Here is a 13,744-nt window from a genome sequence, read left to right as displayed (position 1 = left end):
GATCTTCATAAAACTAATATTTCTGAGTAAAATACTTGATCATGTATGATGACAGATGATATCTTAATTCGTATTGATCTGATACAGTCTGTTGGTATGCTATTGTAAATTTATTTATATGTGATTTGATTCCTAATTTCAGCTCTACGGTAATTCAATAGACATTTCCACAGAGATGACATTTCATATCTTCTTGTAAATGTTAAATCTGTCCTACTGTGAATCATTTTTCATCTTTTCTTTTAAAATTTCACTATTTTATTTAATTAAACTACAATTTAGCCCATTTTTTTAATGTTTGGAAAGCTCTTTAAGTTCTGGCAGATGTTTGGTTTATGCTTATAAAGTCCTTTATAGTAATAGTGGCTTTGACACTAAACATTCCTGACTTATTTCACTGTTCTACAAAACTATTGCAAGAGTTTTTATAGAGCAATTAAGCTTTTTCAATAAGCTCTATGCTTTGCTTCCCATAACACTCAGTGAAAGCCACATTTTATTCAGCAACTATCTCATTTGTTCGAGTCTATGTATATATAAATATCAAATCATTTGTGGTACTCTGAAGCACATTAATTTCCCCAGTAAAGCTACTCATCTTGCTGAACTCATTGTCCCTTTGTCTTCACTCTCTATGACTGTTTCAGCATCACTGTTATTCTTTTATTTTATTGCCCTTTTTTCCTCCTCCCCCACTCCCCTCCAAATAAGACAAGCCTTAAAAGTGGGGCTGGCCTTTTTTGTTTGTTTGTTTACAATCTCACTTTTTCTATTATCAATCAAGGACCCTTGAGTCTAAGGTGTTTTTTTCTGCTGTTTTTTTTTTTAACTGAAACTCTTTAACAAGCTTCAGCAACTCTGCAAGTTTTATAATACAGGCTACCCAAGGGAATCAAGCAATAATAATAGGCCAGAAGTATGTATAATTAATCAATACTAACAGCTACCAAATCGACTGCACAGTGGTCATTTAGAAAACAGAAAAAAACATATGAAATAATTGTAACTTGATACTGCTTATGAGGTGTTTTTAGCATTTCCTCTCATATAATAAACATGCTCTGAAAGATGTATTAATCTTGCCATAATATATGGATATCATTCTTTCCTCTGGCTATTTCATATTTAAATAACTAACTTCAATATTCAGCCAATTAGCTAGTCAGTCAAATCAATTTTTATTTTCCTTAAGATGCTTTTATATTTATGATTTTCACAAGCTTATGCTATATTACTGTAATAATTTATAATTTACATGCTTAAAAGATGCAAAATTTTAAAAATTGTAGACACTTCATATTCTAAAGTGATCTTTATACAAGTTAAGTATGCTTTATCTTCAAACCATTTGTATCTGTATGTAAATTTAATAAAATGATTGCTTTAGACGTAAACAATAACTTCAGATTTCTTTAATTGGGAGGCTGTTAAATATTTTTACAAGTGATTATTGTTCTCTTAACTTAGAAGTAGATCTATCAGCACAGGAGTTCAACCAATATCTTACTAATATTATAGGATGGTCATTCAGTGTAGCCACTGTAGGTCAATCTGAATCTTAAATTGTAGGCCCTATGGGTTATACAGGGTCATAGTACTCCCCAGTAAATACTGTTTATCTTGGAAAGAGAATTATGAAAGAATACATTACATTTAGGACATTTCAATACCTATATATCAGTATATAAAATCAGAACTTCTAGGCAGAACAAGCAATTCTTTTGCAAACATACAGATGAGAACTACAGATAGTCCTCAGTTAACTACAGCAATTGGTACAGGGATTGCTATTGCTAAGCAACATAATTATAAAGTACAACATCATATGACAACGCCACTTAGTGATGGCAATTCTGGCACTCCCAGTTGACATCATGAAGTGAATCACCAACAATGGTTAAGTAATGACCTCACATGGTCCCCATTTGCAACCTACCAGCTTCCCCATTGCCTTTGCTAGTCAGAAGCTGCAAAGAAGGTCACAATGACCATATGACTGCAGGATACTTTTACTTTTACTTTTATTTATTTATTTATTTTGATTTGTCAATCACTTACAAGATAATAGGTATAGGTATATACATAGTTATGAATACATGAAATGGGTACGTATAACAAAAATAAAAGGAACAATAGGACAGGGACGGTAGGCACATTGGTGCGCTTATGCACGCCCCCTACAGACCTCTTAGGAAAGGGGTCAATAGCAGACAGTCTAAGGTTAAAGTTTTTGGGGTTTGGGGAAGAAACCACAGAGTCAGGTAGAGTATTCCAGACATTGACCACTCTGTTGCCGAAGATGTATTTCCTGCAATCAAGTTTGGTGCGGTAAATCTTGCGTTTGTATCTATTGTGTGCTCTTGTGTTGTTATGGTTGAAGCTGAAGTACTCATTGACAGGTAAGTCATTGCAATGTATGATTTTATATACCATACTTAGATCAGACCGAAGATGGTATAATTCAAGGTTTTCTAGGTGTAGAATTTCCAGTCTCATGGCATAAGGTATTCTACAATGAGTAGAGGAGTGAAGAACTCTTCTTGTGAAATGTTTCTGGACTTTCTCAACTGTGCTAAAATCAGATACGTAATGTGGGTTCCAGACTGATGAGCTGTAATGATGTAATGAAACTGCAACAGCTGGAACTCTGAGGACTGGGTGTAACCACCGCTATTTGAGCATATCACAAGTATGAATGGTCACTGAACAGTGGTCATTAAAAAAGGACTAACCCGAAATGTTAAATAACAGAAGAAATCTATGCAAGTATAATGGTGGTGATAGAGTTACAAAATATAATTGCTGTGCAATAAGCACACTGCCAACAGTATAGCAAAATATCCACTGCATTTACATCAGCATGAGGCATACTTGTGGGAGAATAAAGAGAACTGAAAAACAGGCCACTTGCTTTGGACAACAATAGCACTGTAGTAGCAGGAACATCACCACCACACATGTTCATTTTTGTTACAGCTCCCTAGCCAGAGACCAAAAACAGGTTTATTCCACCTACTTGTTCAGTATTAAATATTTGACACAATTTTTAAAAGAAATATTTTTCTGACCACTTAATTTGGGAGAAAGTAGGCATGAGGTATGCCCACTCATCCTCCACTTGGTAGATTCCCTGCTGTTTCCTGACTTCACTGAATGATGTTAGATATTTTTCTCAATTAAATTAGATTAGCAATCTTTCTTTTTTTTTTTGCATATAAATTTTATTGAATTTACAATTAAAAAAATAACATAACAACATTACATAAGAAACAGAGAGAAAAAGAAGAAAGAAAGAAGAGAAAGAGAGAGGAAGAAAAAAAAAAAAACGCTCGGTCTTGCGACCGAAAAAGGAGAAAAGGGAGTATGAACGAGAGAAAAAAAAAACAAACAAACAAAGAAACAGAAGAAAAAAGAAAATACGTTAAAACCAGACAAATATTCTTTTTGACAGTCTACAAGATCCAATTCTCCAATTCTTCTCTTACTTTAAATATACACATCTTATCGCTATTTATGGATATTTATGCTTATTTATGCTCATTGAACAGTTTATCTCTGATATAACCAATTATACCATGCATTCCAATTATTATCAAATGCTGAAGACTCTTTATTTTTAAGAGCTATGGTTAAATTGTCCATTTCTGCGCAGTCACATATTTTCTGAATGACCAATTGATCTGTAGGTAAACGGGATGATTTCCAGCACTGAGCAAATGCTAGATTAGCAATCTTTCTAACTAAACTCTTCTATTCAACTTCACGAGCACCAATGACATTGATTTAATTTTCTAGACTGAGTTACTTCAGTCTGGTTTCCAGACTGGGTTTCCACTCTCCATGCTTCCAGATGCAAATTATCTTTCTTATTGTACCCCAAGTACCAATAGCAATGTGCTATTTCGGAAGGAAACTAACACATTTTAGTTCTTGATTTTCAAACTCACAGATCCAATTCCCAAAATAATTCTTTATGGAATTTTTACCTCAACTCTTTGGCTATCCCTAACTATTTTGGAGGATCTTTCCCACTCACATGGAAAGGCAATAACATTAGCAAGATGTCATGCCCCTATTGTTTAACCTTACAGATAACACTATCCCCTATTTACATCATTCTTATTTAATTTTGAGGTATTTTACCTGTTACTCCCTTTAAATGGTGCTTCCTCTTAATCCATTTTATTACTCTGTGTTTTCTTCTGCTTTTTCTTTGACTCTAAATTTATAAGTTTAAAAAATATTCATTTTTTCTGCTTATATAAATAATGTGTACTTTCTCCAAGTAGGATCCTGTCATTATTGAAGCTCAAAATACCTACTAGCTGTAACTGAGGTAAAGAACTGTAATAAAAGCAGTAAGGAAAAATGTAAGTTTGTAAGGGCATCCATTCTAAGTGTAAAGCAACTGATACAATAATAATATACAATACTGGTATAAATCCAGCGTATGAATCTGATGAAGTTGATAAAAGAAACGGACATTTAAATAATGTCTTTGCCTGAAGCAGTACAGGCAAGGAGAGTAAGCGATACAGTGGATAAAGCATATTTAAAATTGAAAAAATATATTATTCTTCCTTGCAGGCACTCTGCTTACACAAATAGGTGCTGTACTTTCATGGAGCTTAGAAATGCTTGGCAGGAGCCCAACTCCCTTGCATGCTGCTAGGAGCAGTTCCTACTAATTTCTGGGTTTTTTTTTCACTCAGTTTCCACAGATATAACATGCTTTGTTGAACTTCTTCAGGGTATTTATTTTTATTTTGATATAGTCTTTCTTATTTAAAGGATATTTCATGTTTCTGTTATGTCTTATACCACAGACACCTATCAGTATGAAACTGTGGTAATCAAATTGCCTGCATCATCTAACTGACCAGAGGAGAAAGGGAAGAAGGAAATATTGTAAGGTTAAAACTCTGTCCATTATACCTTATATTTTTCCAAATGAAAACACAAATCTTGTCCAGTCCCAAAGCCTTCAGTTCATGACTTGCTACTTTCTCTGCCCCTGTTACACACCAGTTTTTCATCTTCTTTGGGAATAGGGAGAATGGAGCAACATTATTTCAGAAGTGATACTTGGAGCAAGCATTGGAAGTTACCCACTCTAGTCTAATGCCCATACTTTCTCTCAACTGCTTCTTGCTTCCCCACTCTCTTGAAATTGATGTCCACCTGCCCACTGTCTAGATGTCATGGTGTCTAGATACACTGAAGGAGCAAACCATTCATTCAGTAGGGCTCATTCATGTCAACATCTCACAAAAACTATTGCCTCTAGGAAGAGCAAGATGACTCTGCTGATGCTTATTAGTTTTAGGATATATGGCAATGCTATTTTGGTCAGCATATATTTATAAAGATCTCTAATGCATACCTGGTACTACGATTTATTCTGCCAGACACAAGATATACAATCTTTTTAAGGTGAATATGCAGTATTTGGACAACTTTCTGAAAGTGATCTTTTCCACTCCTTTCCTCAGTTAATGGTAAGCTGCAGAGTGCACTCTATCCTCTCTGAAACAGAAATACTTTTTTCATATAAATAAATGGGACTCCTTGAAGATTTCAAAACCCTGTGACCTTTTGAAATATTTTTGTTGTTTATATATATAATTGGTTTGGCTGTTGCATTACACCCTAAAACTAAAGGACCTGGTCCATGATCTTATATAATTTATATTATAAATCACACACTGTCAAAAAAGTTGTCGATAAATAAGTTAAAACTATGCCTCCAAATTGATCCCTAATTTAATTGGATGATTATCTACCATTGCCAAATTCCCACCAAGTGTAATTCTGTGTTTTATTTCTCCAGCAAGAAAAAGATAAGAGCACACTACTGGAAGGCATGTTGCTGTTTTAATTGGATAAAATCATTCTTTCACATCTTCCTACTCATCCTTTTCCTAACCAAGGTAGTAGCTGGGTGTTTGGGCTGATTTCATGGTGAAAATCATAGTGCACATCATTGTTCTGTCCAGTGGTGGAATTCGAAAAATTTTACTACCGGCATGGCTTATTTGGTGGGAGTGGCTTGTGGTCATGTGACTGGGTGGGTGTGGCTTAGTGGTCATGTGGCTGGGTGGGCATGGCTTGGTGGTCATGTGACTGGATGGGCATGGCCAACTCAATGTCACTCACATCAAGGGGTGCCGCACCTGGCCCCTCCCCTCCCAACCATTCCTTGTCACCCAGCCTCAACTTATCTATAGTTTTGTAAAAATGTTGTTCACCTTTTTTGACTTTATTATTTGCATACTATAGATGTACTTTCATGGACCACTGAAAGGAGGAAATGGCTCACATGCTTTACTCAAGAGTATGATAGGCAACAGGCTTTCAAGAGGCTGCTACAAAGAAAGGGGGACAATGTATTTTCCAAAGAAGCAGAATGCAAACAAGAAGCAATGGAGGGAAACTGATCAAAGAGAAGCAAACTAAAACTAAGGAGAAACTTCCTGACATTGAGAACAATTAACCAGTGGAACTGCCTGTTCTCCAGAAGTTTTTAAGAAAAGACTGGACAGCCATTTCTCTGAAATGGTATAGGGTTCACCCCAAGGTCCCTTCTAAGGATTATTCTGACATCCTTCCCAGGATTTCAACTCAAGAGTTTGGCATCCTCAGTTTTCTTGCCTGAGCTGTGGGTTGGATTAGAAGACCTCCGAGGTCCCTTTCAACTCTTGTTAAACACATGCTCTGGACTACTGACATTGAATGTATGTAAACCCTGAAAAATATGTGGTAGCCCAGGGCAAAAGAAAGGCAGAAAAATCACCCTAGGTGTAGGGGCAGTATAAAATATTAACACATGATAAATAATGGAACAATTAAAAATAATAGCACAGAGTTTTCTCTCTCTCTCTTCCTATTTTTTTTTCTTTCTGTACCTTCCTCTTTCTTTCTTTCTTTCTTTCTTTCTTTCTTTCTTTCTTTCTTTCTTTCTTTCTTTTCTTTCCTTTCCTTTCTTTCGTTCTTTCTTTCTCATACACACACACACACACACACACACACACACACACACACACACACACAGAGCACTTAACAGACAAGCATTTTGGAAGCAGCTCCTTTAAATTTCTCCAAGGCTTGAGTGGATTCTTTTACATTGCAAAAGTGCTCCAAGGTTCGATTCACCCCCACCCCCTCCGTCAGACAGCACTCTTTCTCACTCCAGGCACTTTACTCACATGGGGAAAGGGATACTTGCAGCGTCCATGCCTTTCTTCCTTTTCCCTGGGGAGAAAGAGGACGTCGGGAACGGAAAGCTAGGAGAGCGATTGCAAGTGAGCGACAGGGCAACTGGGTTGGGGGCGTGCCAGCCAGGGATTGCCATTGGTTCAGTGACCCAAGCCAAATAACCGCTACCGGCTCGCCCGAATAGGTGTAAACCAGTCAAATAGCACCTCTGGTTCTGTCTCTCCCAATGTAACCCAGTTACATACTCTCTGAAATGCCCATATTTTTTCTTCCTCTTTGCTGTGTACAATCTTACAGCTATCATATCACTCTGATTGTCATTTTTTTGTTGTTATTGTTTTTGGTTTTGCATTTAGATCTCTTAAAGATTTCATGAAGACCTTGCTTCAGTTATATCTATTTTTATATTAACTTGGAGCTTATCTAGGACAATGTTGAAACCATCTGAACTCTTGGTCACATAGTATATTCTTTTTAAAGAATATAATGTATTCTTTTTATTGTCTTAGAATAGGGCTGTCAAACTCCCGACCCGCATGGCGGATATGTCACATGCCCACTCCCAATTTAGCGAAGGGGGAAAAGGTCCTGATATGTCACATGATGTCACCATGACAATGTGAGCTTGACACCCCTGTCTTACAAATTATATTTCTGATTTCTGTGATATTTGCCAGTGCATTCCCCAATCAACATACTTACCCATGCTATGAATAAAGACAAACTAATTCTACACCTTGTCATCCCTTTTCTGCCAAAGAGCAAAACTGCCTTCCATTCAGTCAGCAATATAATTCTGCATACATTATTCCAAACTTTAGAATGGTGTCTGAAAGACCCTTGATCTCCTTAAAAATAATTGGTGGGTTTCTGGGGAGTAGTTCCCATTCATGTGCTTCCTAGGGTCAAGCAAGAGTCTGGGACTACCTCTTCAAATATGTTTTAAATGGACCAAACTATCATGAGACTGCTAGGATCTAACAGAGCAGTTCCTGCTGTTTCTGCAGGGCCATTCTATGAAAAAGGTGGCAACTTATCTAGACTATCTTTTCCTCCAAATCATCTCACAGGGCTATATTGAGCCATTCAAATTTTATCTAATATAGATAAGGGCTCTAGTTGCAGGCCCAGGGGGACCTTGTCTTTCATTTTATGAGCATCATCCTTTTCCAAATAATAAACCATTTGCCTACTTATCTGCAATTAGAGGTCTTCAGGTGATCATTCCCGTTCATAGGTATTTGGATATGTTAACAACTGCAAATATTTTATATGGTTTTCATTAAAAAAGACATTTGATTCTCTGTTCAGAAGAATGGCTAACTATACTGTGGGAGTACACTCAATGACCAGAATAATTTTGCATTTAGAAAATAAATCCAACAGGGCACCGGCCATAATTTGCCAAGTCTGCATGTTTTTCTGCCCATCCTTCCAGTAAATATTTCTGTATAGTATGTGTAGACTGAAATTGACTGTAGCTTATGTTGTTCACATTCTGCTTTGAACAAAAAGCTCAATTTGCTCAAACCTGTCTGAGAAGAAAAAAAGATTCAACAATTTGTTCCATTCAGTTGCTCTCTAAAGGCAATGATCAAGTCAACCCATGAATACTGGAAACTATACTAAGTCTTTATTGATTTCATTTTGTATGCTTTACTGTAGAGACATGATTATAATTAGATGTGCACAAACTAAAGAGGACAAGTAAGAAATGAAAACCCTCAATAAGGACTTCTGCAATTGCAGCAGAAAAGTAACCAAAAAAGCCAAATTCCCCACAGGTGATCAAAAGCCAAATTTGATATATGTTACCAGCAAAAATAGGAATATTGATGTTGAATAGCAGAACACCAAGAAAAGAAAACACTACTAAATTATGCAATGGGTAAGTAAATAATGATTAAAGAATGTATCAGTACAACTCTGTAAGTAGTATAACTTAAAGCAATATAATATTTCTTTGTGCTTTAAGAGTATTCAAACTCATGAAATTATTAGGAATGAGAGCTCCATGGCAAATACCAAGTTAGTATTTGAGAAAGGAAATATTTCACAAATTGATTGTTATTAAGAATTAACTCAGGCTGTTCATATTGAAAAAGAAAATTCACCATTAGTTCTATTTAACATGATTTTTATTTTCCACATCTATTCACTATAATTTTTTAAGTAGCAAAGGCTACTATTTTTGAAAGGTTAAATTAAAATCAACAGTGGTTCAACAAAGCAAGTTTTCATTGTGGGGCAGCTGAGAAACAAAGTTATGAAAAAACAACAACAAAAACAAGGTAAGGTACTCAAGTGTAAGTACCCTCTCTAAAGACTTAGTATTGTTTAGGGAAGGGAAGGGAGGGGAAGGGAAGGGAAAGAGAAGGCAGAGAACGGTTACATTTTTAAGCATTCCATTGTACGCACTTATGAAGAACATAGTTATGTTCTGTTGCATCCTATAATTCACTATCTCAGATAAAAAGATACCTATGGTTAATATTCTCAGCGTGGCTTTTAGGTGCCCCATCTTGAAAACATGCAATTATGGATACATTCCTTAGCTCCAATGCACCATTGAACCATTAATATTTTAAGGTTCATTTTAAAAGATTGCACATTTCAGAGAACATGGAGCTTTTCTTTCCTTTTTTTTCCTTTTGCTTATCAATATTAAGCCAAGAAAATAGAAATAAGTGTAGATTCTCACTGTTATAGGGATAACAAGAATAATACTCTTCCAAATTACCGTAACACTTCAATTTCATCTTATAAAAAGATCAGTGGATTTAATGTACATAGAAATATATTCTATTATTATAGAATGCATTTCAGAGGAAACAGGCAAAAATAAACAAGTATTTTCGTGTGTATTCTAGAATTTATGAAGATTTGGTTACACAGAAACCATATAAATAACCCTTCATCTTGAATTAGTTTCACTAAGATATGTTGATGTTGTGGCTCCTTAGATATTACTGTTATAAATATTGTCACAGCTACTAGCCTGAAGGCAACATATGGTCTACAAGGCAATTAAGTAAAGATGACTGTTCTTTACATGAACAAGTCATTCAATAAAGAGCCAGACCAGAATCAGAAAAGTATCTCTTGATGCTTAGGCAAATAGTTAGGGTATTGCCTTCCAGTGCTCCGTGAGATTAGTCTAGTAACTTCTCTGTCAATATTTACACTGTGATATGCCTCTTTGCTTTTGTTTAGGATCTCCAGACAACTTCAACACTATGAAGAATCCACATTAGAGATGTACAGATTTCAAGGGAGGCTTTGCCTGGTTATATAAATTCTTTGCCTGGTTATATCTTTTATTTTTCTTATATGCATCCATATATTCATAACTATGTTTTTAGTACTTATGCCTATTATCTTGTAAGCAATGGAAAAACCAAATAAAATAAATAAAAAATAAAATAAAGATTAAGCTAAGCAAAACAGTGTGACCACCTCCTTGCACTGCCTTGTTGTTTGACACCTAAAACAACAGTAATTGCAGCTTGAATCATGTCAATTGTTTTTCATACTTCCCTCCTTCATTCAGTGGAAATAAAACTCATGGCTCTACATAAAATTAAAGTTACCATGGAAGTTATTTTTAAATGGAAGCCATGCACGACCATCTGACACTCAGCTAAAACATAACCTGTGTTGACATTCCTCCATGTTGTTAAACAGAAGAAATGCAAAATTAATCCTCAAAAATAATTGTGTTTACTCCATTTTGCCAACTTTTAAACCCACCAAAAAAGATCTCAGACCAAAATCACAGAACAAGGATATCATTAGCTTTTCTATAATTCCATATAATTTTATATATCTGAGAAATTTCTTCTTGGCAAAATAGTTTAAGCATAAGGCAAAGTTCCAATGAATGCAGTTTACAATTATAACTTGTAGAGGCTTCAATTAAAAGAAGCAATCAAGAATACAGTTCCAGCATAAAATTAATTGTAAGCATGCAAAATTAGTTTTATTACACTTTGCATAAAGAGCACCCAAAAATGAAGGCAAGTATCGGTCCCAGAAGAAAGATTGGCACATTGCACTGCAGCTGTTTAGTTATGTGACAGATACTGTACTTTGAAATCATGAAATGAAGTTGCTATCAATAACAGACATAATTTAATAAAAGCAGACTGGTAAAATGTCCTAGCCAAAAAGTCAGAAACAATTTCTAGATAAAGTGAAGCAATACAAAGTATATAAATTGCTTCTCTTTCTGGCATAATAATTGTAAATCTTTTTGACAAGCAACTGTAGAGTGATTAACATTTAGGCATAAAGGTTATGTAACATTTCAGCACAAAAGTGGTTTCCATCAAGGGTATATCAAGTTATAAGATTGCCCTTACCAGTTTTTTTGATGAAGCTGTTCCTTATAGAATAGGACATGCATGAGGACTGCATCTATTTCAGAGGTGCTATTATGTACACAAACCCAAACAAGAAGGCTGTGCCAAAGAAATGGCTTAATTCTGAATTGCTTTTGTTTGGAATTTAACTCAGCTGCTGAGCTGGCAGTCGTGAAAGCCTACCAAAAAGAACAAAAAGTTAAATCCATTAATAAGACATTGCAAATACAAAATTAATTGGCAATTCTCCTTACAGATTTGCATCTCTTTTTAACTAAAATTTGATTTTAATAGTATTATATTCTCATGCTGAATTCCTCTAATTTCATTTTCATCATGCATTTGTGTTGTTTGCATATTGTTGCTGTTGTTATTGTTTCCTTCAAAAAAAAAAACAGCAGTCCATTTGCTGTGATTCACTAGGTTCTTTGATGTTAGTTTTTCATTGGATTGCATTAATTTTGAAGTAGAACTGTGTGTGAACTCCCCATTCTTGTTTCATGATTGGAATCTCTACTATGGAAGTTTTCCAATCCATCTTGAGATAGATTTGTGTGTTTTACGAGAATAGGACAGTTAGCAGATAAATTAGATTGTTATGGGGGAATGAAAATTTCCAACTTTTGTAGTAATTGGTGTGTTTGATGGCACTGCCTAATATGTTAATTCAAACATACATCAATAGAGCCAAAGAACAACTGAGAAGAGGGATAAAGGCTATCACTTTTAAAAAAACAGAAACAACACACTTCTGTATAGCTTTATGTAGTAAAAAATGCTAATGAATGATTAGTGAGATGATGAATGATACCAATTTTCTTTAAGTAGAATATTAGAACCTAGAATATTTGCTGATGTAGAAAAAAAGGGAAGGCAAAGAAGGAGGAAGGAAAGCAAAATTACATTTAAGACAATTGATGAAGCAAACATTGGTCAAATGAGAATGGAAAATAAGATGAGGAAAAAAATAAGTTATTTGCAAGACAAAGTAGCTTCAAATATAAAACTATCCAAATACTTTTTATGTGATATAAAGAATGATGGATTGTTTGTACAATGAATAAATGCATTTCTTTTACTCTCAACACACAATCTCACCACCACTCCAAAGGACTGCAATTAGAGCAAATAATGGTAAGGGTGACTCAGTTTTGAAAATTGGACTTAATCAGTCTACAGCCCTAGTTTTTTATAGTTACTTTATCCCCATATATACTGCCCTGTAATCTTATCTGATAGATGGCGTAAGAATACATTCCATATATAAACAAATAAGTCATTTGCATAGGTTGATGCGTGATTTTTTTTTAACATACAATATTGCAAAAGATGGGAGGGAACAGCTTTTGTATGATATATGATGAATGATGCTTCCCCTTTTTGTACCATAAGCAATTACGGGGATCATATTATGAATCATTCAAAAAAATAAAATAAACAACTACTACTCCATAAATTTTAATTAAGATTTATTTTAATTAAATGCATTTTTGCATGAAAATAATTTTATATAAATTATCTTAAATTTAGAGAAGGCATCTTTTGAAATTGAAACCATCTGGATCAAGATTACCTAGTTTTACATACAAAAGCTTGTCTCACAATATCACTACCAGGATTTCATTTAATGATTGTGATTCAATCTGTCAGTTATTCAAATAATGAAGGATAAATCTTCAATAGCAACTCTTTTAATCAAGGAAAATATTAAATATTTGTACTGATTTCTTTATAATCTAAGATTTTTAATTAATTTTAATTAAAGATGTAAGAATTAACTGAAACATTGAGCTATACACTTATTTTTCCCTTCATATGGCCACTCTACAACGCTTGCGCAATTCCATGATTCTTATAATTGGGGGGAGAGGATTGATTTATATTTGTTTTATAATATTTAGGCTGTGATTAGAGAGATTCATCTATATTATTGTCACAGTTCAACATGTGGAAAAAGATGCCCAATATTCTTAATCCAGTTCAGTAATTTTGAAAGCATTATCAGCTTAACTGAGCATGTAAAAAGAAGAGTATCTTTTTCATAAATGTGGTGGGACTGTGGGGAGCAAGGTACTTCTAAATTACTAGAGGAAGAAATTCATGAACAAAACTACAATTTTAGGCTTATAAAAGGCTTCTCCATAGTCCAATTAAAGAACCAATTCTAG

The 13,744-nt window shown here is 34.6% G+C and overlaps 1 protein-coding gene across 2 annotated transcripts in view; it reads right to left on the bottom strand.

The window, feature by feature from the left end:
- Nucleotides 1-13,744, bottom strand: part of TMEM232 (transmembrane protein 232) — a 122,997-nt gene that overhangs the window by 75,423 nt on the left and 33,830 nt on the right. For both annotated transcript variants that reach the window (XM_026719801.2, XM_087926973.1), the window contains one exon: nucleotides 11,577-11,755. In XM_026719801.2, the coding sequence (XP_026575586.1) occupies nucleotides 11,577-11,755 (179 nt within the window). The remainder of the gene's footprint in view (nucleotides 1-11,576; nucleotides 11,756-13,744) is intronic.

This window comes from Pseudonaja textilis, chromosome 2 (genome assembly GCF_049901715.1).
Source record: "Pseudonaja textilis isolate UNSWEBS1 chromosome 2, rPseTex1.2, whole genome shotgun sequence".
In the NCBI taxonomy this organism is placed as follows: domain Eukaryota; kingdom Metazoa; phylum Chordata; class Lepidosauria; order Squamata; family Elapidae; genus Pseudonaja; species Pseudonaja textilis.
Note: the sequence above shows the minus strand (reverse complement) of the source record. Positions and strands in the feature narration are given on the sequence as shown.